This window comes from Gambusia affinis, linkage group LG15 (assembly GCF_019740435.1).
Source record: "Gambusia affinis linkage group LG15, SWU_Gaff_1.0, whole genome shotgun sequence".
Classification (NCBI taxonomy): Eukaryota; Metazoa; Chordata; class Actinopteri; order Cyprinodontiformes; family Poeciliidae; genus Gambusia; species Gambusia affinis.
In genome coordinates this window covers 8,518,762-8,542,881 of record NC_057882.1, presented here as the reverse complement: position 1 = coordinate 8,542,881, position 24,120 = coordinate 8,518,762, and the positions used below count along the sequence as shown (strand labels likewise).

Genomic DNA, 24,120 nt, shown 5'->3' with positions numbered 1-24,120 from the left:
GGGTGAAGGTCCGGGTCCAGGTACATTTCCGGGACCGGGTCCAGGTCCAGGTCTGGGTACAGGTCCAGGTCCTCCTAGTGGTTACATAGCTACCCTCGTCGCCTCCACGTGGTCCCATAGCTTCCCTCGTCGCCTCCACGTGGTCCCATAGCTTCCCTCGTCGCCCTCGTCGCCTCCACGTGGTCCCATAGCTTCCCTCGTCGCCCTCGTCGCCTCCACGTGGTCCCATAGCTTCCCTCGTCGCCCTCATCGCCTCCAGGTCCGGGTCCAGGTCCAGGTACATTTCCGGGACCGAGTCCAGGTCAAGGTCCGGGTCCAGGTCCAGGTCCAGGTACATTTCCGGGACCGGGTCCAGGTCCAGGTCCAGGTCCGGGTCAGGGTCCAGGTGCAGGGTCGTGTCCAGGTCCGGGTCCAGGTCCCGGACCGGGTCGGGTCCAGGTCCGGGTCCAGGTCCGGGTCCAGGACCGGGTAAAGGTCCAGGCCCAGGTCCAGGTCCGGGTCCAGGTCCAGGTCCAGGTCCAGGTCCGGGTCCAGGACCGGGTCCAGGTCCAGGTCAAGGTCCAGGTCCCGGACCGGGTCCTGGTCCAGGTACATTTCCGGGACCGGGTCCAGGTCCTGGTCCAGGTCCAGGTTCAGGTCCCGGACCGGGTCCAGGTCCAGGTCCAGGTCCGGGTCCATGACCGGGTCCAGGTCCAGGTCCAGGACCGGGTCAAGGTCCAGGTGCAGGTCCGGGTCCAGGTCCAGGTCCCAGACCCGATTAGAGGATTGGATTCACTTCAGACTTAAAATAAAAAACCAAAGAGAGAAACTAAAAGGATCTTTAATGCTTTATTAAACAGAAAACAAAAATTACATTCATGTTAAAAAGTCGCATTAATTTCACTTCAAAAGCTTCACCTTCATCTGAGAACCAACAGAAAAATGCAAGTCAACTTCATCAAATACAATATTAGACAAAAATGAGATTTCTTCCACTGAATAGTCTCTTCCCGCTCATATTTTCTGTTATTAAATTAAGTCTTTGGATTTCAGAGTTTTGCACGTACGTTTTTTTTAAAGACACTGCCTGGATTTGCACTGACCATAAAATTGTGCAAATTGGAATAATGAAAAAAAATCCACAGAAAGAAAACATGGGAATAAAAAAAAAATAAAATAAAAAAAAACACATTTTTCGCTAAAGGTTTTTTCACAAGGATGGGGTGCTTTTTTTTTCAACCATATTGAAATAAAGGTAATTCACAGGACTGCAGTGGAAATCCTTTTTTTGCATCGCACCAGTCGTAACAGTTAATGCCACTCACCACTGATGAAAAACGTGAAGATGTCAGAAAGTAGGAAAGTGGTAAGATGATGGTTTTTGATTTTTGTTTTCCGGTGACTCCACCCGATCTCTCACAGCATCACACAGTTCATAGAAAGTTCTGTGTTATTTGAACATCTTGAATCCATAGCTCTTCTGTAAAATCGCCAAATACAATTTCCCCCAAAATGCCACCTACGTAGCTGCTCCCCTGTATAAGAGGTTTGCCCCTTTAGCGCACGAAACACTGCAATTGCAAAATTGTGGGTTTTTCGTAGCAGAATGTGGACAAATATTTGCGCACATTCGTAACAAAAATGCAGACAGTGGGCGTCAGAGTTTGACCGGGTTGTAAACCCTGAAGGCCGCTCTGGGGAAGGGAGGCGTGCTGCTCGGCTGTGGCAGAGCTTCCTGTTCCTGCGCCGTGGTCCTGCTCCTCTGCTCACTAATGAGACACACAGAGGGTCATCAGAGAGCAAACAGCACAGAACACGGCCGCTGCAGATCAATGACTACGTTCACCATCATTTGAGACAGAGCTTACCTACGAAGCCTTTTCTGACTCAGATACTTCTTCTTTACATTTGCCAGCTCAGCGCTCAGTCTTTGATTCTCACGCTTGTATTCGTTCATCTTTGAGTCGAGCGTCCTCAGCTCTCCCGTCAGAGCCTGGGGACGTTACAGCCAAATATAGAGACGGTTCATAATGGAAACTCACCAGGCACAGATAAGTTAGCAGGAATAAGCTAAATCAAAGCGACTAAAGGAGAGGGACGAAAACACCTGCAGCTGTTTGGTCCGGTCCCCGATGGTCCAGCGGTACTGCTGAAGCTGCTTGGCGGCCTCGGGACCCGGCCGCCGGGCCAGAACCTGCTTCAGTTCCACATACAGCTTCTCTTTTTCCTACATGAGCAAGATGGAAAAGACACACATGTTCCCAAAAGTGAGAACGAAACAGAGGCGAAGAGGGGATTTTATGAGGGGTCTTTCTGCATGGAGTTTGCATGTTCTCCCTGTGCATGGTGGGTTCTCTCCGGGTTCTCCGGCTTCCTCCCACAGTCCAAAAACATGACTGTCAGGTTAATTGGTCTCTCTAAATTCTCCCTAGGTGTGAGTGTGTGTGTGAATGGTTGTGTGTCCTGTCTGTCTCTGTTTCCCTGCCACAGACTGGCGACCTGTCCAGGGTGACCCCGCCTCTCACCCAGAACGTAGCTGGAGATAGAAACCAGCATTGCCACCCAACCCCACTGGGGACCAGGGTGTACAGAAAATGGATGGATGGTGTTCTCACACTGATCTGCTCCATGAAGAGCAGCAGCTACAGGCGGAGCATCTACCTGCAGCAGCAGTTCCCGTTCCTCCAGCTCCTGGGTTTTAACAATCAGTCGCTTCTGCAATGCCTGAATCTTCTGGATGAGCTGATACTTCCCCGGGTCGCTGCCCTGCAAGTTAGGAACAATCCACAAACGGTCAGGGTTCTCATCACTTCTTCTTTTACTTCCTATGTTAAAAACACGACAGAAGAACGTCCTTATCCAGTTAAGATGGGGAGAAACAGAGCCAACAGCTGGAGACATTCAGACCTTAAAGCCTCACCTCCAGTTGCCTCCATCGGTGAATATTTATGGGCTTGAGCTGGTCCTCCAGAACACTGTTCCTGGTTCTCTCTCTGAGCAGCTCTGTCTGCAGGCGGAGCTGCTCCGTCCTACAGGACAGGGTGGAGGATTAACACCAAACATCAACAGAAAAGCTATTCAGCTGCTTGACTTTAAAGGTAACAACCGGACTGGAATGTTCTGAACAAGAAGCTTTCCTGTGAATTTGGATCATCTCATTTCAATGAGGCTCTTCTTACCTAGCTGTCTGTGTCTCAGCACCCTCCCAGCTGCTTCTGACTGAGCCTTCCTGTCAAGCTCTACATCTTGCTCTCTGTGGGTCGCCTCCTCTGCTCTCTGGCTCTCCTCTGTCGCTACCCTGATGAGGCGACTTGGGGTTGCGTTTTACCTCAGCTCCTCTGTGTTGGGTAAAGTCCTGTCCTGGATGTCGTTGCTGCGGCGCAGCCTCTTGATCTCCAGCTTCAGCAGCTGGATGTCCTCCAGCCTCTGCTTGTAGTGGAAGTCCCCCTTGCTGAGAATGGACTGCTGGATCCGGATCTTCTCAAACAGCAGAGCGCGCTCATCGTTCCGCTGCAGCAGCTGCTTGCCGAGGCTGTCCCGCTCTCGGATCACCTTCCATCACAGCAGCGCACGCTCAGACAGCAAGCAGGGGGCATGGTGTGACTGCTGGGTGCTGACATTCTGCTTTACCTGCTGCAGCTGCTTCTGCTGCTGGACTCGGTCTTCTTCCATGCTGGTGATTATCATCTGCAGTTTTTGCTGCTCTGTCCGCTGGCTGTCAATAAGTTGCTTTGTTTCCTCCAGCTGCAGTTTTATCGACTGCAGATCCCCCTGATAGAAGACATATGCCGGGATGCACCAGACATCAGCACCAACATCGATATAGCAGTATCGGTTTGATAAATATAACTGGGACAAAATGAACAAAAGATATTTGTTTCACTCTTGATGCCACATGTTTCTGGAGCTAGAGGAAGTTGGTCATGTGGTATTTGTTTGGTCATGTGACAGTGACAGAAGCTGCATTTCCATTCGTCATAGAATTACACAATTTGACATTTGGAAAATAAATTCACCTAATAGAAACGCGGCAATTTCGGAAAAAACAAAACAACTCGTTTTTTGATAAAATAGCTTTGGCCCTAGGTTGAGGATGTTTTTCGGCAGAGTCAAAATTGTCTCATTTAGCAAAAGAAGGTCATAACCTTTGTTACAAAATAAGAAATACGTAAAGACGTTTAAATCCCAGTTATTGTTCCCACCACGCCCCCTGGTGGAGGCGGAGGGAACGGTACCTTGAAGGCTTCGTTCTCCTTCTCCAGCCTCTTCTGCTCCTGCTGATCTCTGACCAGTTCCTGCTCCTTCTCAGTGATGTCATCTTTAAGCCGGGCAACTTGATTGCTCATAGTCTTTATTTTCCTCTTCATTTCAGAAATCTCCTCCTTAAGGAAATTAAAGGAACAGAGCGGATGTGTAAAGGTAACACAGATCTGAACTTACAGACCCCCTGGCCTAAAGTTAGCCGCCTTCTGTGACATCACCATCATCATCATCATCATCTCTCTCACCTGAGACTCTATGAGGTTTTTGCTGTACAGATTCCTTTCCGCGATGATTGACTCCAGCAGGTTCTCCTGCTGTTTGAGTTTACACTCTGACTCTGTAGCTTTCTTTCTCCAGTCACATATCTCCATTTCTTTGTCTTCGACAACACTGAGTTTCTGCTGGACCTGCAGAAGGTAAAAGAAAAGAAAAAAAGCCACCTCTTAGTGAAGGTGAAAAATATGCAGTGCTATGAGAAGCTACGCCATGTTTGGCCCATCTGCGTGACCCGCCTTCTGCATGAGGCTGCTGCTCTCATTGACGTAGCGGTCCCGTTCCTTCTCCAGCTGCTGGATGATCTTCCGCTGCTTCTGCGCCTCCTGCCTGAACCCGGAGATCTCGTGCTCCAAGGTCCTCTTGTCCTGCTCCAAGAGCTTCATGAGGTCCTGTTGCTTCTCAGCCGCCTGCACGGCTTTGGTCATGTTCTGTCCACAAGGGGAAAAACGAGTTGATGCCACTCAGAGAAGGGAGCACATGGTGGAGGGGTGTGTCAAATCTGCAGCGTTAATACCAGCCTAAGCGGAATGATTGCAAATGTTGATTCCTCTTAGAAATGTCTATGATGCTAAAATGAAGAGGTAACCTTGTGCAGATTGTCCCTCTCTCGGATCAGCTCCTCCTTGGCTTTTTTATCAACTTCCACTTGCTTCCGGGAAGCTTCAAGGTCTGCATATGGAAAATTAAGAAAAGCAAAAGCCCAACATTATTACTCGCTCCGAACAGCCCACCTGTATATAAAACAACTGACATTAGCAGCTTCTACTTCTAGAATGATACACATTAAATATTTTATCTTAGCTGTCCCAAAGTGAGATGAAGCAGAAATTGATATCAATATCTTTGTTGATGTCTTTCCTTCCTAACAAATGACAAAACTCCAGCTGCACTTAGTTTTTCACTTGCAGCTTCATCTTTGTTTAGTAGGTAATAGTCAGTGTAGAGTGTACTGGTTTTGTACACTAGAGGTCAGACGTTGAACAATGTGGTGAGTGTGTTTGACATATAGACTCGGTGCTAAAAACATGCAGTTTTCTGCATACATTTCATTCCTGCTCAGCTGATGCATCAGATAACAAAGAGAACATTTCTGGTTTCATCAGTTCGTATGTCAAAAAGGCTCAAACCTTTTTCCAGGCCAGCGATCTGAGCTTTCAGCGTCTCCCTCCGTTGGTCTAGTTCAGCTTTCTGCTCCTCCATGTGGTGGAACTTCTTCTGGATGGCTTCTCTCATCTTGGTCTGTTTGGCGACCTCCTGACGCATGTGACTCAGCTCCTCCTCCCTTATCTATTAGATCAGGGGTTTTCAAAGTATGAAAGGGTGAGCCCCCCTTCAAGGAGCACAATGCCTGCTGCGCCCCGTGGAGGGGGGTGGATTTGTAAAAACTCCACCTTCAGCCCCGCTCTGGCCAAAACCAGTGATGGCATAGTTACTTTGAAAAAGTAACTTTAATCGGACTACTGATTACTCCTTGAAAAAGTAACTTAGTTATATTACTGACTACTTGATTTGGAAAGTAACTAAGTTACATTAAAAGTAACTTTTTAGTTACTTTCACCAGCTGCTAACAACAACGCTCCACCTACTGTGAAAATCACATTGATCTTTGCCAAAACTTAATTGTAAGTTATTTTATAATGGTAACATCAACAATGTGTCTCCACTGATAAGGTTGAACTGAAGAGGAGATTGTACAAAAAATAAAAAACATGAGTAGTTTGTGTGGTCCACTGTTGTCTGGAAAACTCTAAGAAGGATTTAAAGCCCCCCTCCCCCCAGCCTCCAGATTCTGCGTTACGCCCCTGAGTTTGATGTCGCAGCGCACAGAGCTCCTCCACAGCTCAGATGGCTGCGACACTTACCGTAATATTAATAATTATAACGGTGCTAACTTGCCATTATAACTATTGCCAACTACGGACACGTTTATTCGTGGCTGTTTTCACGTTTATTGCGCTGTTCATATTGGTCTCGATGTTTGCAGTTTTCTGGAGCGCAACGTGAAGCTCGATGTCATTGAGAGGTAATATATTAACTTGACATTAAAAACACAGCGGGACGGATCATCCGGGAAATGATGAACAGGGAGAGACTGACTAAAACTACCTTAATGACGGACAAATTCTGGGATTTATTATGAGTCTCTGCTTATTTCCAAGCCCAAATGAGTAACTTCACGTTCAAAAACGAGCCCAAAAAGGCGCAACCTGCCACTCATGAAGCCCAAAGCCGCTTATAATAATCGGACTTGACGACAGAAACTCAAAATAGTTCCAGTTTTTCCACCAACAAAATGCGCATCTTCCTCCATTGTTTACATTTCTGTTGCATAGAGACGTCGGTCACTCGACAAGACGAGTAGAGGAAATACGATTAAATAACAAAAGAAGATAGTAACGCAGTAACGCAAAAATGATTTTGATAAGTAACTGTAGTCTGACTATTGGATTTGAAATAGCAACGCGTTAGATTACTCGTTACTGAAAAAAGTGGTCCGACGTCAGTAACGTTACTGACATCACTGGCCAAAACATCCTCTAAGGTGGGAAACATTTCCACTGATCCCCGCTCCACACGTGCACTCCACAGTACCAACTTTTTCCTAAATCCACAGTGCGTAAAAGACGTTTCTCTCACATCAGTAGACAGCAAGCAGATAGCTTTTCCGGTTTACTTTTTCCCTCGCACCGCGCCTCCCCTAAAGTGCTCTGGCGCCCCCCAGGGGAGGCGCGCCTCACACTTTGAAAACCGCCGTATTAGATGAACAAAGAATGACAAAGAAAGGGAGAGGGAAAGGATTTTGTGAAAGGAAGCCGTAACGCACGACACGACTCTGGCTTCGTTTTCTTTCTCAGGCTGCTGCCAGGGCTGGATGTAGAAGAATTGAGGGATCCTCATGCAAATTACAGAGCATTAACAGATAAGTCAACACATTAGCAGATTCAAATTGACGGATGGTAGACGTCAGACGTGTGGCAGACGGATCCGTGTTGGTCCCAAAAGGGTGATAGTTTTCAGATATTTGTGTGTAGTTTCAATGAATAAAAAAATCCAGCAATATTTTTAATAAAACACCACATATTAAATGAGCCCACGGCATGCACAATAGACATAAAAAAACAATATATTTGCCACTGACAGAACTCGTTGCTGTGGGCTACTGCCCCTGTATGCCCTTTCTGAAGTCTGGCCCAGGTTGCTGCATGCCTCTATTTAAGAAAGGAACAAAGAAATTATGAGAAACACAAAGCGAATACCTTCAATTCGTTTGCCTTCAGATGATTCTCCACAGAGAGCTGTTCCTTGGCTGACAAGAGACGATCACATTCCTGCTGCAGTTTGCTGCTCTTCACCTGAATCTGCTCCAGCTCTTTGGCCGAACGCTCATGCAATACCTGTGATAGGAAGGGACAGACTGGTGTGTGATGTTCTCTAATCACAGATAATCAACCCAAGGTGTTACAGGACAGACAGACACAACAGACATGAGTTCAATCTACAGTCTGAGTCAGCCTAACTTGAGATTTTTGCCAATGATTATTAACAAGCCTCGTCAGTGTTTCCCAGCCAGGTTTTAACTCACTTATGAAAGATCTCAGCACTGCATTTTACAGAGCATCTTAGTTGGTAAAGCAAAACTACTTTACATCACGCAACAATTATGAATTTGAGCAAGCAATCACATATGAAGTTCCTCAAGGCTCCATCTGAGTAACGCTTGAATTTATTATCTGCATCTCTCACACCTCGCCTTCCAGCTAACACTACAGTGTTACAGCATCCCATACCACGCATCAGGTGTCTCACTACATGACTGTCACTCATATCAATGGCATCAGAAAGGGGGATAGGCAAACATTTTCTCCAGCTAATGCTGAGAAGACAGACGTTATTATGGTCCCAAAAATACATGGTTAGAGATTACCAGCCAATCAGGACAAAGAAAACATTAGTTATTAGTTGGTGTTTTTTCAGTTGGTCATACTATAATTTTGATTTTCTTGTTCATATGTTTGATTTTATACTTCTATCATGTTCGAAATAAATAAATAAATAAAACTGGCAAAAGCTGTGTTTCCAGAATCTGCTGCCAGAGCCCTGCCCTCCACCAGGTCAAAGGATCATATCTCAGCTGGGAAAGCTGAGATTGCCAAATCTATGAGGAACTAAATGGTTTCGGGTCTTGAATACATCAATATGTTTAGATACCCGTCAGGTGTGAACCTCTCAGATCATGTTCACTCAGTGTTTTCAGAAGCACAACCAAATGAAAGGAATCAGCGTTTCGTCTCGAAGCTCTTCAGCTTCAGAAAAAAAAAAAAATCCCTTTAATCGGGACTGAAAACCTTATAGTTCACGGCACCCGGTAAAAGCAAAAGCGATTTTATCAATTCTTGAGTTATGTTATCTTTTACAATCTGTTCATTTCACATACAATTAGTATTTTACAGTTTCTTATATACAATATCAACAGCTGACATCACCTTTTTGTATTTCTGTCCCTTAGGATTACATTCTGAATCGCCTTGCGTGCAAAAGGTGCTGTTGAAATATAGATTTGTATCCAAACTCGATGCCATCTGCTGGGTTTCCACAGATAGAAAACGTCTTTAACCAATTTGAACAATAAATGGATCACTTGGCCTGTATGTGTGATTGGATTGAAATAATGTTTTTTTGTGCCTTGAGATGACATTGTATAAGTAAACTGAACTGTGTAGCAGACTAGGGGGTGCATCCCACTGCCTTGCTTACCTTTAGATCTTTGAGCTGCTGCTCCAGTCTCTGCTGCTCCTCTCTGGCCTTCTGGCCCTGCGTGTTCAGAGCTTTGATTTCAGCCATCTTGGCCTCCATGTCAGTGTGCAGCTGCTGGATCTCCTTGTCCAGCTTCTCCTTCAGTCTCGTCTCTCTGGAGAGCTCGTTCTGTTGCACCTGGAGCTCCTGCTGCAGCTGGAAGCAGAAATGCGAAGCTGATCTCAGACTCCTACACAACAGTGTTCATCCGCATTCATATGCACTTCCTTCACTGAAAGTGTACCCAACGTCCACCTTCAAGATCTTCTCTACAGCAGTTTCTTTTTGAGCCTCTATGTCTTGCTGAGCTACAGTTGCCTCGTTCAGTTTCTCTCTTAGGTCCGCTGCCGTGTTCATCAGCTGGTCTCTCTCCTTAGTCAACTCTTCAATCATTTTAATTAAATCCCTTTAAAAAAAACACCACAGATGGAGGTATAAACTTATTTGAGAGTATTTACAGTGCGCAGCAAAAGAGAAAGCGGGACCCTTTCCCAACTCACAGTCGTTCTTGGTCCTGCTGTTGTCCGGTTTTTTGCTCAGTTGCCTTTGTGAGCTCGAAAACGTCTTCTTCTAACTTCTTGATTGTTTCCTGGTCCTTCCTCTCTTTATCATGAGCTGCATCAATCAATTTCCAAGCCTTATCCAACTCCTGAAACATTCAGAGATCAATTTTTCATGGACAAAACCTGTTGAGTCCCTGAATATAAAAATGTCAAACTTCCACAAAAGGTAATTATAAACCAGTTTGAATACCTGTGCTTTTATTATCTCTAAGTGACACAGACACAGAAATGGAGAGAATATTTCATAAGCTGATCAAGCCGTACCCTCTTGAGTGACATTATTGTCGTCTCATCTTCCTGGGACAGTTTCAGGGCAGTTGCCACTTTGGTTGATGTCGACGCGATCTCTGCGTTCAGCTCCCTGCATTTCGACATCAGCCTTTTTTCATTCTCCCGCGACTTCTTCAGAGCATGAACGAGTTTCTCGTACTCTGCCCTGATCCTGTCCAGGCCGCTGTCACTGGCCAGCTCACTGAGGACATCCAGAGACTCCTCCAATGACTCTAAAGAGTCATCTCCTTCAAATTCTGTCTCCTGGAATTAAAGCAGAGCAGTAAATACAGTAAAATGTGATTTATGTCACCTGAGGACACAACAAAAATGGTCTGCTCTTTACTGGGTTAAGGGATTTTTTTTACATCAAAAGGGTTTTCTGTAAAAAAAAAAAAAAAAAGAACAAAAAGTTGATTTGTCACTCAGCCATTGTGTAGATTTGCTGCTGTGTTTGGGATCATTGTACTGCCGATCACTCAGCCAAACTATAGCTGACAGACAGCTGGCCTCACATTTCATACAGAAAGGTAAGTGTACCATTGTAACATGAAAATTACTGAAACAAAGCCTAAATGCTTGTAACTCCAAAGTGATAACTAGTAAATAGTACTGATAATAAGCCGATGACATATTGAAAGGAAAATAAATTGATTAACCACAGAGTTGAGTAACTGAACATTTTAACTATGTCCTAACATGTATAAACCTTGGATTAAAAAAATTGTGTATATACAATTTTTTTTCATCATGGCTGTAAATCTCTTGCGACATAGATGTGCAGTAATCATTCAATAAACCTTAACAGCACTGAATATTCTATTTAGCTCACACTACACAAGTCATTACAGAGAACATTACACCAAAGCAAATGTGAAGAGAATGTCCAAATATGCAAAATAATGGAGTCCACGTGAATACATTTCCTCCTCTGAGGAAACTGACTTTTTAGTTAAGTCAATTTTGATACATGCGTGTAAAACCTAACACTAAATGACTTCCTCTTGTATATATTTTTAATATTCAGTGATACAAGTTGGTCGCAAACAGCTGAAGTTATCCAAACATGGAAGCATATCCTGAGGTTCAGTTACTGTTCCAGAACTGTTTCTACAAAAACCAAACTCACCTCCATTACACGAGCCGAGAAAGGCTAAAAATAATTCCGTATAAATGGCACACAATTCCCCCTTCAACTACAGGCGAATGTTGATACTGGTTGCTTAGCAACATCAGCTCTCGCGGGATTCAAAAGAAAAGACAAAAAGATCGGGGCTGGTTTCCTAGCAACCGCTGATCTCGCGGTCAAACAGTCATCAAGACACCTTGAAATGAACCCAAATTCAGTTTCAAATTCATCAGATCAGAAAGACTTTTATGAATAGATTCAATTTAATTTTTATCTATGTTTTTTTTTCCCTAATAAGAGAGTGAATGTTTAGCCAATCCCAATAGAATTAGCTGGATTAGTGAAACGGTTTGCAGTAGAAATTGACCCAATCAGAGGAGCTGTGCTTAAAGCACATTAAACATGACATTTAAAAGTAAACAAAGGTTTTCTAGTGACATTATCTGTTGCCATGGGGAAAAAACAACCCCTAAACCTCCAAATATTTCATTCTATTTAGCCTGCATTGATTCCTGGTGGTATCGTTGTTGAAAGTGATTTCAGTCTGTTTGCTCGGCTACACATGCCTGGTCCAGAATCAGAAAGTAGCCTCTCTGGAGACACTGGGGTACGTGGCTAACTTTCTATCGCCCTCTCTGTTTGACAAATGTAAATAACAAATGCAAAAGGATAAAAAACTAGAAGTGTACATTTTCAAAGTTTTTTTTACAATTGATATTTCTGGGTTTAGTTTAAATAACAGCAAAAGCAAAAGAAATGAGGTAATAAGTGGACAGTTTTATTAGCATGAACTAAAGTAAAAATGTACAACTGGATAGGATCGTGAAGTATATTGGAGGAGAACTGTTCTTTTTCTAAAAAGGCGAAAAATATAATATAGTAAAATACAAATTACTTGAGCCCCTGGGTTATTAAGATGCAGGGTGACTTCTACTGTTTTTATACTGCACAGATTTGTTAGAAACAAAACTTTAGGGCTCAAGTTTAAATTATTTGTGAATGTTTCCTCTGAAAATTATATATTAAGACTGTAATGTAATATATGTGTAAATGTACCCTTGTATTTCCTTTTTTTTCTGGATATTTGATCCTCTTCCTTGAAGAATTATTCATTAAAGCTGATTGATAATTCCATCCATTCCAAAACCCGATAGTCATCTATCTGCTGATTTAAGAAATTGTTTTGGATTGTCCAGGTTGTCAGAAGCAAGCTGCAGTCTAGTGTAGATTTTTTTATGAAAAGTTTTTATGTGTGCTGATGGTAAAACTGGCTTTTCTGTAAACTGTGTTCCAAGAGTTTCCAAACTTTGCCATAAAGAATACAGCCATCGTTATGATAGTTACAGCAAAAATTCATACAGGAAAATGATTAAACCTCCCATGAAATATATTGCATTTATGTTCCTGATAAGTGGATGTAAACGTGTTTCTAAAACCTTGGTGTGAATTTTACATTCAAAGGCACCAGAGGACCAAAGCAATGGGGATGGTTCTCATCAGTCCTGGTTTATCGAGATTGGAAAAGCTAAAAAGGCCAAAAGGGATGCTCTGATCCAGAGCGTCGAGAGACTGTGTGCCTCACAAACAGCCCGCAGCAAAGCTGTCCTGGACAGACTGCAGGACACCTTCCCTACTCCTCAGCGTCCAGCAAGCCTCTCACCAGTCCCCGAATCGTCACCGAAAGGAAAGAAGGTCAAGCACACTCCGAATGTGAAGGACAAAAGCAGCCAGACACAGGACACCAAGCAGATATGTTATGAGGAGGATTGCGTGTTTCAGAAGACGCAGCTTTCAGCTGGTCAGGCAGCGGCGCAGGGTGGTCCATTGCCCAACATTTCAGGTGAATGCGGAGACGTGGGGGAAACCCTGAGCCCTGTAGACGCACATTCACCCAGAGAGATGAGGTTTTCCACCGATCCTCTACCGGGACCTAAACCCAGGAAACAGTCTCGCCTCCCGGTGATATTAGGCAGAGCAGGTAAGATCAGATTATGGACTGAAGATCACTTCCTTCATGTAAGAAACATCTAACATGAGATCAGCTGACAAAGGTTACATTACATCAAGGAAAGTAGCGTTTCTGTTTTGTTCTTTTTTTCTGAAAAGACAAAGAAGCGCCTGGATGCAGACTTCAGTCAGCTACAGTTGAAAAGGAGCCGTTACCCCAAAGACTGCAGCGCCACGTCGACCCCACTGGCTCACCTCAGCCAATGACCTCTTCGAAGAAGATGGCCATCGTCGCAGCACAGCCTGCGGAGCTTGTCCCGACCGACAGAACAGCACCTGTCCATGAGAAAACTCTCAGTCCTCCAAAGTCCGACATCATGGCAGGAAAGACTAGATTCCCACCCCTGACCGACATATCAGAGAGCACGCCCCCCTGGCTCAGACAGCTCGGCTCCCACAACTGGTATGACAGCAGCAACACAACCAAACCTCCACAGGGAGATTATTCTACACAGTTTAAACTGTAGACCAGTGTTTTTGAGAGCGGGGGCCATCAAGTGTCTTTGGGTTTCCCGAAAGTTAGTTCTGCCCGGGAGGCCTTGGCATGGACAAGTTTGCTACAACCTTTCGGAAAAAGAGTTCTGTTGTTGGAGCAACAGCCTAATAATCCTTGTTCAACACAGGGAAAAGAAAATGGAAGGAATGAAGTGTGTCGCAGATCTGGCACAGCACCATCCAGAGCAGCTGAAGACCAAACTGCACGAAGTCTGCCGAGTCCTGACAGAGGAGGTACCGACATGTTTTCACAGTGCTGGTCTTGGTTTCAGTTTTCTAACTACAAAGATGTTTTGTTTATTTTTTTTATTTTTTTTCTCCTTTGCAGGTTAAAAACCAGCGTCCTACTTTAGCCGGCGCTGTTATTGACACCATAGCAGAGCTCCACACTCAGCTGGGAAAGTCAATGGACCCCGAGGCAGAAAGGACCAGTGACGCTCTGCTGCTGAAGCTGGCACAGACCAACAACGAGTTTGTCCACCAGAGAGCTAACCTGGCCCTGGACGCACTGGTGAAGGGCTGCAGTCCTGCTAAGGTTCTGAACGTTCTGCTCAGCACAGGCCTGAGGTAGGAGGAGCTAGGATGTCTAAAGAAGTTCATATCAGCATCACATGGAGATATCTTTCTGGGTTTGTCCTCCTTCAGTCATCACTCTGCTGCGGTGAGAGAAAGCACAGCGCAGCACATTCACCAGCTGAAAAACATCACCGGAGAGGATTACATCCTGAAAGCAGGAAGGAGGTTTTCAGGAGGTTTCCTTATTGCAGTCAGCAAGATGTGTGTGGATTCTAATCCTGAAGTCAGGTTTGTTCTCGACTGGAAGAAATGCTGATGGTGTAATAAGTACGAGTATCTTAGCCACTAACTGGGAACTGTATTGCTGTACAGGAATCATGGACAGGAAATGCTGTGGGAATTTGCTCAGCACACAGAGTTTATGGTCCAGTGGCAGAGGGTTGTCCCCGCTAAGGCCAGGGCTCACCTGGTCAAACTTTTGAAGAGGATGAGACGGCAAAAGGTGGTTCCAGCTAACAATCAAACTCCTTTCAACATTTTGGCTGCACTTTAATCTGTGGAGCGCTGCAAAAACATTCGGTTCAAATAATTTGTTTCTAGCCAAATTTGCTGGAAATGTCGTCTCAAAACGCTTTAGAAGACAAATGCTTCCAGTTTGTATACAGTTAGTCTAATCCTGACTTATGGCCTGATATGAAGTCAGTTCCAGTTTGACTTTAAATGTAAAACAGCAAAGTCAAGTTCAGTTATATATATATATATATATATATATATATATATATATATATATATATATATATATATATATATATATATATATGAAAATTGTTAACTTGTTTAAATTCTCATTCTGTATCATTAAAACATACTTTTTTAATATATTTAGTTAATTCACATTCTGATACTGTACATTACTGTAGTGTCTGTTGTAAATACACAAATCCATGTTTTTTACTTCAGGTTTAGCAAAAGGCGGAACCTGTTCAATTCCCAGTCAACTTATATCAATGCATTCTGACCAATAATCAAATGTCTTTTGACCAATAAAATATATCAGAATCTGGTAGCTTGTGTGTGCTACCAGAGTATTTAGCTTGCTGGTTGTGAGGCAAAGGACAAAGTGAGAGTTCAGTCCTGGAATGATGCTACGTGGATGCATACGTGGATGCATAACTTTAATCTGATTATTGGATTGTAAATAGTAACTTGTTAGAATACTTGTTATGAAACAAAGGGCCAGATTAGAGTAAGGTGTTACTGACGTGTTGATGGCACAATTGTTTATGACATTTCTGTTCAAGCTATTTACTGATCTGTCAGGTATCCGATATGCGTCCCCCAAAATGACAGACTCGTTCCTTCGCCCTTGGTTATAAGTCATGTTTTAGTACCGAGACACTTGATTCTGTACTCTCATTTGCAACTAAGCATTGTGTTACTGTGCAGGCTCAATGGACAAGAACTGAGGTGGAGATTTGTCCAGCAGATGGCCCTGTTGAGCAAGGCTGATCCTGCAAAAAGAAGACGGCTCCCTTGGAAAAAAAAAGTCTGTCGTTTAATTATACAAGACTGTTTCAGGGACAGACAAGGGTCCAATTAAAAATAACTCAGAGAAGACAGTGACAGTGGAAGATGGTTTCTGTAACCAACTAGTCATTAAACCAACTGAACAAATGATCAAAGGAAAAGTTTCCATTTTTTTGTGTTGTGCTCAAATTTAACTTGGAGGAATGTCTTGTTCGAATACTTCAAGAGGCTTAAACCATTATATATTGTTGCAATTTTACAATACTATGAACAGAAAATATTCAAATAGGTGCTGGATGATGGTAATCATAATCATTCTGACTCTTTATTGAGTCAGTTTTCCCCTTTTGATTCACAACCTATTGTGTTCATCCTAAAATTATTCAGGAAGTTTTTTATTTGTTCCATTGATATGCACAATCGTAATAATAACATCAATCATAAAAAATACTCTTGAGTCATTTTGGGTTTGTGATTTATAAATTAAAACTGTTGGAATTAGATATATTGATCCCCAAGAGGAAATTGCTTCTTTGTTAACAAGCTACTCCCATCAAAAGTGTTAAATATTAGGCAACACAAGTATAAACGTGACATAAAATGAATAAAATTCAAACTGATGAAATGACCTAAATATAAAAAACAAAACAAATATGTACATGGAAATATGTGAATATCTAAATCTACAAGTGAATTCAGAGTCCAGTTGGAGCTTAACTTAAAGAATAAATGTTTTTTAAACAAAAATGTATAAATTAGAATTAAGTCCTCAGAAATTCCTATTCGTTTCAAAACATCCGAAAATTATACTTTTGTCTGTTAAAGTATAAACAGTGCTATGTTTAAAATAAAGTCAACGCTGAAAGTTTTTTCAAAATTCAATTTCAATGAATGTTCATTGAAATTGAATTTTACAATACTATGCAAGGCTGATCCTTGCATAGTATTGCGATGTGCGATGTTACCGCCCCCTAGTGGTCGGCCTATTCGTTCACTCCCATAGAGCCAGCTTGTCCTCACGAGTTTGATGTGCTAAGTTGGCCTTTGTCGGTTTACTAATCTTGCAGTCTGTGAATCTTAGCAGGTGAACTTGTTACAGCAGGTATGTGATTCTCAGTCGTTCAGCTGTGGAAGAAAATTCTACTGAAATCAGTCAGATAATCTGTAATCTGAACTGCATCCTGACCGCAGAAAAAGTCCAGTGATCTGAGTTAGTGAAATAAATCCAACAGTCTTGTTAGAAAATTTAAACATTTTATTAAATAAAAACCGATGTAATATACACCATTCTGAATATACAACTACAACAAGCATACCAAGACGTCTCAAATACAAAAAAAAACCGTTGAATTCAGTTGCTTTCGCATTTTAGGGAAGAGTGGGAAGGTGAGCAGGAATCACAGTAGCCATACATTCCTATTAGTGTTTGTGCAAACCAATATAAAAAGCGTCATGGGGATGGACTTCAGAAAGGTGAAAAAATAAAACTAATTAAATGCACAAGATTCACATGTAGGACTTCAGATTTTCATAAAGAGATATTTTGAGGTACAGAGTTGTCTATGCCTATAATGAAAAAATAATGTTAGTTATGTTTTAAATACAAGTCAACTCATCTTACTTAGGAAGACAGAACAATTAGAAGATATGAGTTTAGTTTGTTCTTCTTCCTCTTGTATTGCATTTTATAATCATAACAAGGCAGTAACAACAAAGATTTGAATCACAGAATGATGTTTGTGTCCGGTATCAAAACACGGTTTTCACTACTTGCTGTTCATCTATCTGTGGGTTTCGGAGAGGTTTGGTTTCGCGAGAACTTTCCAACGCGATCTCGAACGAGCCGGGTGACGACGCCGGCACGGAAACTCACTTCCCTTGACATGTTGAAAAGCCTCTTTAGGGATTTTTAATGGTTAAAATATCAAAAGTCGAATGTGAACGTTACGCTCAGCACCAAAGATAATGTGTAGACACTATTTGCACCCATCCATGTGGCTGATGTAGAAGCACTGACCCAAAAAAAAAAAAAAAAAGTCAATTTAAATCAACGATATATCAAAGTTAGTTGCTTTAAAAATCTGCCCCTCCAAGAAGTTTGTCTAATTGGATCTTGGAATTCCCTGAAAGGACAGCGGAGGAAAGAAACACCAAAAAGAAAACAAACAAAAAAAACAACAACAAACAAAATCCCTAACACCTCTGCCTTGTGTGAGCGCAGCGGCTCGATCGATCAGCCAAACAGCGATCTACAGTACAGTACAGGATTGTGTAGCTACATTTTGTCTGAAGCAAGGACAAAAACAAAGAAATTAAAAAAAGCACCACGGATGTTTTTTTTTTTTTTTACTTTTGCTTTTTTTAATATATATATATATATATATATATATATATATATATATATATATATATATATATATATATATATATATATATATATATATATATATATATATATATATATATATAGCACCAGTTGTTATAATGAAGTTTATGGTTGTCTCTTTTTTTTTTCTTTTTTTGGCAATTTACAGCACTGAAGTGAGAGCGTGGCGTAGCATTTAGCGGCTGCTGCGGTGCTCCTCCTCCACTTTCGAGAAAAGGGCGCGGATAAACGTTGGCTAACTTGCACATGCTCCTGGCTGGAACTGAACCGACAGTTATTGGATCAATTCAAGTCGGTGTCGAGAAACGCTGCGTCTTTCACTGCAAACACAAACATTACATCGGAAACTCTTGTTAAATGTGGTGCTGTCCCCAAAATGCATTTGGATCTCAGTGCTTCTACAGGCGGAGAGCACCAATAGAATGGAAAATAAATCACAATTCATGCCAAGAAATATCTATATTTATATTTTTAAAAAAAATAAATAAAAAAAAGCAAAACAAACTAAGTTTTTTATGGAAAATCAATTATCTGTATGGTAAGATGTTGCCCATAAATAATTAGATATATCTGCTATTCACACGCACTATAAAAACGAATTTACCGTCTATTTTTTACATGAGGATCTCTTTGTAGACAAAAAGATATACAGTACAGTTCGGTGCACCAATTTCTTCTCTTCTGAACAACTCAAGAGCTTAGATACAGTTCTGCATTGCTACGGTACAAAGCAACGTATGAGTACAAAAATAATAGGATATTGACTTTTACATTCTTGAAAACAAGGACCATCCCGTTAATCTAGCTTCCAACGCAAGTGTGGTCTTCTCTCTAGGATAATAGATTGATATTAAATGCCTACGCTAATTTCTAGTATTTCATTTTTAAGCACTCACATACAGTAAAGACACTGATATCACACCATGTTACACTGTGTCACTGAAGTAGACCGTACACTACTCAGTTCTCACTCTCAGTTCTGATGTGCATCATGTTTTCCTCTACAAAATATATTAATTTATATATATATATATATATATATATATATATATATATATATATCTTATGGTAAGCTCTTTTGAGATATTTACACAGTATTAAATAATTTTTTTTTAGCCTGAATTATAAATCTAAAATGCTTTTAGCTTGGACGTTTTTTGACCAAAACTCAGATTTCTGTTGCCACAGCGATGAGTGGCAAAGGTCTCCAATGTCTGCAATCCTGCAAAGACGGATGGGATCAGTCTGAATATGAATCCTGCCATCCAAGACAAACAAAACCTCAAAACTACTATTCAAAAAACAAGTTCTGATGCGACTTGCCCTTCAGACAGAATTTTAAAAGAACCTCACTGTGTAAATACCACACACGTACAAACAGTGTATACATATATGTTTGCTGCTAATGCAGGCTATGTGAAATTTGTATAGATTTTAACTGTAGCCTGGTTTTCATTATTTTGAGGACAGTTTGACTTTATCTAATACGCCACAATTAAACTGCCATACTGTAAAACATAACTACACCTCAGTGAGGAAATTCATATGCATCACTCTCGTATCTGCTTTGACTGCTGCAGGTTTTCAAAAGTGTCTGCAAATCCCACCACCGGATTCACAACCCTGCTCTCCCAAAAGGAGCCAATCGTGACAGTCAATCAAAACAAAAGAGATTCTGAGACACCCTGTTTTTCTTTTAACAGCAGTACATTCCTTTTTATTATGGCGGCAACATCAGTTTTACTGGTTTTAGCTCCCCTTTCCGATGGGAGTTTGAATCCAATCAGGACTTCCAACATCCTCTTATTTCCCCTCCAGAACTAGAAAACTACAGTACCGGACATGGAGTTTGTCCTCTTTTTTTTGGAAGGATCTGTCAGCTTCTCTTGTAGCACCTGTAGCTGATTTAAGAGCCCCTGTTTGACACCACTGCTGAAGCACCTGTGATCAATCACCATCACATCAGAATGTGAAAACAGTGTTGTGTTTGAACTAGGCCTTAGAATACCTCAGAGCGCAAAAGGATGTCGCCAACGATTAGCTGTTGACGAGCTGTTGCTGCTTGATCTCCGTTGACAATAATAGTAATGTTGTAGCAAGGTTGAGGATTTACATTTGTTAAAACAATTCCAAGTTATTTCCACACTAGATGACATCTGTGGAGGCACATTTCCACACAAGAGCATTAGAGCGATTCATTAAATCCTAATCGATACATTGTAGGCATTTACGTCTGTTCATTTTGATCATTATGCCTTATAGCAAATGAAAACCCAAAATTTAGTAAAACAGAATTGCTGGGTTACATAATATTAACAAAGTGGACATTTTTAATGCAGAAATTGGGTCCCGTTTACATGTACCGCACAGTATATGAACAAACTTTTAGTCGGTAACTGGATGGATCTCCTGATGTGTGAATTTCTACATCAATGCAGTGTTACCAGCCTCTGATTCTTGATTCCTTAACATCAGACGTTAAGGAAGTCTTCTGCTCTCTACAGCTCTCAGCAATACACCAATGAACTTCAGGGGTCTACCCGTCTTTGGAAGGGATGTACCGATCTGACTTTCCATTGTTTAGTGTCCGCCAACAAAACCAGTTTGTGACAGCTGTTGTGTGTCACTGCTCTGTGGTCATCAGCTGCACTTCCTGGAGATAACCAGCTCCACGCTGTCGGTTTTTAACAATCACAGCTTATTTTCCTTTTGCAGATCTGTTTAGCAGCAGATTCTCCCCCGTCCAGAGTCTGGTTTAGAACAACTCCTCTTTGTCATTTTTGTTAAATTCAATATATTTGGATTTTCATTTGCTTTAAGCCATAATTATTTCAACTAATAGAAATATATCACTCTTTGTGACACCAGGACATTCTAATTTATTTAGACGTGACCTGAAACCTGTGCATCTTGTTTGATCATCTGCTTTGCAGAGGCTTCGCACCAACAGTTATATTGTTAGTTTGATGAAAATTTAAATGAACGTTTGTAATATATTTTCACTATACTTTTTAAAAAATATATATTTTCCCAATTAGCCCATGGTTAGCGCTCCTGTCTGCATGTACTGTGGAAATACATTAACCAGACGAAATAAATCAAAACAACAGAGATATGACAAACGTCTGAAGGCTTTGCAGGACCAGCAGCTTAAGATCACACAAAAAATCTAATAAAATGCATATCCAACATGAGACATTTTCACAACAAATGTCCCCATAGATTTTAAAGTACTTGCACAAATCAAAGAAACTGAGCACCGTTGAGGTTGAAAAAAGAAAAAAAGACAATGTCAGGCTAATTGTTGCTGCACGCGTCCACTGTTAGTACCATGAAGCAGCAGAATGTGCAGAGTAGGATGCAGTTGATACAGTTATGGCACCTTGTTGTAAATGGAAAGTCCTCTTTGAGTGTCCTTATTCTCATGCAGTCTTACACAAAACGCAGACAGAGATAAGCAATAAAGCGCTGCTAGTGCCAGTGGAAAATGCAGCTAAACACACCTTTTGGCTCACTTTGTTTTACCTTAAATGAGATCTGCTTTTCTCTGAACACAGATCGACTCACATAAGAAGAAGAAAAAAAGAGCACAATTTAAAAAAAAAACAAAAACAAAAAACACACTACTAAGTAAAACAGGCAAAAAGGTATTTCTCAGGCCAAAGAAAACAGTGTGTTGTTTATGTTTACACTGATATACCAAATTACAAAATCCTATCCTCCAATGTCTACTCAGATTTTAAATAAAACTTTTGGCAAAGAGTTTCTCAACAGAATTTGGAGCCCTCAGTGGCGCAAGAAATGGAAAAAGCAAATGTAATGGAACTGATAAGATTTTGCTCCAGTGCAAAGAGCTGTCCGACAAAAGTTGCACTTGTTTAAGAAGAAGCTCTTGTAAACGAAGCATGTATACGACTTCCTACTAAACGTAACGACTTCTATCGTGATGGTTGAAAATGCCATGTCTCCACATCTGATTTGGCTTTCGAATGCATCCCAATGGACTGGATTATAACAAATAAAGAGTGTAGTTTAGAGCGAGGAAATAAGTTAAATGTTGTTTTTTTTTTGTTTTTTTTCTGCTTCTTTGACATTCCTAAAACAAGAAAGTTCTTGTCCTGATTATTTACAGCAGAGCAGAAAAGCTGAGAATATGTCAGCTTCTGGTTAGCTTCGGCATTTTCTGACGTAGATTAGCTGAACAGGAAATATATGGCCCCTTTAAAAACAGAGGAAATGTACATTTTCAGCATTGCAGGAGTGAAGAAAGAGTGTTTCTTATTCAGACAGGAGAAGTCAAAGAGCTGAGCTGGTTGACTCCAGTGGCTCTGTGGTCTCGTGTGCTCTGAGGTAAAGTTGGTAGGAAGTAAGATCATCCTTATATGTGAGGCAGAGAATTCATTAGAAGGACCTGTAAACGGAGATGTGGGAGGGAGACTGGAGTCAGCAGGAAACAGACCCAGCTCAGCTTAGCATGAATCATTTAGACTCTCCAATGGACAACGGAACAAAGGGGACTCTGGAACAACTTTGGGGAAAACAGTGTTGAGAGATAAAGTCCCGCCACTTGTTTGTAAGATTTTGACTTTTGCACTGGAGTAAATGCTCAATTGGAATCTCAAAATCAGTAAAGTTACTTTCAGAAGGATGTGCTAGCTGATTTAAAATGATGCAGAATATGTTTGTGCCTCGGCGCGTCCCTAGCGGTACAGTTTTTAACAAATCGTCCAGACTTTTTTCCACAGGAACTATCTTACAGCTACAACTCCAATCTGGGAGATCACTCTAGATTCTCTTCCATTCTACTCTTAGTTAAAGTAAACCGAGACAAACTGATTTGTACTAGAATATAATTTTTCTTTTTTTTTTTACTAGAAAATGTTTAATTTAGAAGTCTCTGTTCAGTTTACACCCTAGAGTACTCTAGGTTATTGTCAACAGCAATCCAATGATAAATGCAAATTCAATAAAACAAGTGTGAACCTACAGATTGCACTAAATCTGTACTCTGACATGTACTGTTGTCTCCATTTTGTAGATAATGGAAATAAAGACATTCCACTGACTTTGCTGTCTTGTCTAGCTGGAACGCAGCTACTGCAGTGTATTGATGGAATGGTAATGGGAGCCTGTCCCTGGTTGTGATCTCATCCCCGGGGGCCTTTCAGAGGAAGGTGGCATGGTCTAGGTCCATGTTGTCCATGCTTGCTAAAATGGCCTTCTGGTCCTCCCGCGGTGGACGGCGGTACAGCAGAGCAGAAAAGCGAGCATACGGATCATGAAGAATGGGCCGTTTCTTCTTCTTGCAGAGGTAGAGCGCTTCTTCGGGCTGGAGTACCTGAGAGGTGTTGGCCTGCTGGGTCTGAGAGGTGGAGACACCTGGTGGAAGAAAATTGCCAGCTGCACTTATGATGGTTGCAAAAGGAGTGACTTTGAGACCTTCTCCCCCTAATGCAAACGTTTAGATTTGTACCTTGTCATAATTATGAAGATATTTCAACCAAGTCTTTCAGAATTTTCACCTGTAATTAAAACATGAAACATCTGTTTTGACTATGATACTCTGTACATTTTAGAAGACATATCTCTTCACTTGTAAATCCATTTGTGTCTGTAAAGTCATGCGACTTTAAACGGGCGCCATGACAAAAATTGCGATACCTGATCCGGTTCAGTGACGATGATGTCAACGGTTTCAGCAGCTGAGTATCAAGACGGAAGAACATCCTGAGCATTGTTGAAGATACAGTTCAAGCTGCAGTCAGGAGTTTAAAGAGAACTGTGGACTTAGCCTGAAAATTTGAACAAGCGCACCTTACAGGTCCCTCTCCCTTGCTTTTTGCTGCATTAGAGAAATCCTGCCAAAGCTCCTACCAAGACGTCTACCGAGAATCGTTTTTGCTAAATCACAGCTG

General features: G+C 41.7%; 3 protein-coding genes across 4 annotated transcripts in view; 1 reads left to right on the top strand and 2 right to left on the bottom strand.

Annotated features, from left to right (window-relative positions):
- Positions 1-878: 878 nt before the first annotated feature.
- cfap58 (cilia and flagella associated protein 58) lies at positions 879-11,357 on the bottom strand. The gene is made up of 18 exons (XM_044139734.1): positions 11,275-11,357; positions 10,140-10,409; positions 9,813-9,961; positions 9,568-9,718; positions 9,274-9,468; positions 7,776-7,913; positions 5,646-5,805; positions 5,105-5,187; positions 4,755-4,946; positions 4,488-4,649; positions 4,215-4,361; positions 3,610-3,750; positions 3,308-3,531; positions 2,900-3,008; positions 2,641-2,745; positions 2,087-2,206; positions 1,848-1,972; positions 879-1,748 (listed from the first exon to the last, which is right to left on the bottom strand). Exons 1-18 carry the CDS (start codon positions 11,278-11,280, stop codon positions 1,637-1,639), a joined length of 2,589 nt encoding a protein of 862 aa, XP_043995669.1. The 5' UTR covers positions 11,281-11,357; the 3' UTR covers positions 879-1,636.
- A 296-nt stretch (positions 11,358-11,653) lies between these two features.
- Positions 11,654-15,969, top strand: LOC122844371. Its single transcript, XM_044139733.1, has 8 exons — positions 11,654-11,881; positions 12,736-13,252; positions 13,381-13,684; positions 13,905-14,010; positions 14,105-14,343; positions 14,422-14,580; positions 14,665-14,794; positions 15,739-15,969. The coding sequence occupies exons 1-8, from the start codon at positions 11,837-11,839 to the stop codon at positions 15,799-15,801; spliced, it is 1,563 nt and encodes a 520-aa protein (XP_043995668.1). The 5' UTR covers positions 11,654-11,836; the 3' UTR covers positions 15,802-15,969.
- A 2,326-nt stretch (positions 15,970-18,295) lies between these two features.
- The window catches only part of LOC122844370 (protein turtle homolog B-like), a 96,074-nt gene continuing 90,249 nt past the window's right edge, over positions 18,296-24,120 (bottom strand). For both annotated transcript variants that reach the window (XM_044139731.1, XM_044139732.1), the window contains one exon: positions 18,296-23,584. In XM_044139731.1, the coding sequence (XP_043995666.1) occupies positions 23,370-23,584 (215 nt within the window). In that variant the 3' untranslated portion in view covers positions 18,296-23,369. The remainder of the gene's footprint in view (positions 23,585-24,120) is intronic.

What these genes read in the sequence shown, in the direction of transcription:
- LOC122844371 (XM_044139733.1), top strand. Translation starts at nt 11,837, where the DNA reads ATGCCTGGTCCAGAATCAGAAAGTAGCCTCTCTGGAGACACTGGG. An exon ending in GCCTCTCTGGAGACACTGGG is followed by an intron (nt 11,882 to 12,735) that starts GTACGTGGCTAA and finishes TTACATTCAAAG; the next exon opens with GCACCAGAGGACCAAAGCAA. An exon ending in AGAGGATGAGACGGCAAAAG is followed by an intron (nt 14,795 to 15,738) that starts GTGGTTCCAGCT and finishes GTTACTGTGCAG; the next exon opens with GCTCAATGGACAAGAACTGA.
- cfap58 (XM_044139734.1), bottom strand. An exon ending in AGCAGCTCAAAGATCTAAAG is followed by an intron (nt 7,914 to 9,273) that starts GTAAGCAAGGCA and finishes TTCCTATCACAG; the next exon opens with GTATTGCATGAGCGTTCGGC. An exon ending in ACCGGACCAAACAGCTGCAG is followed by an intron (nt 1,973 to 2,086) that starts GTGTTTTCGTCC and finishes TAACGTCCCCAG; the next exon opens with GCTCTGACGGGAGAGCTGAG.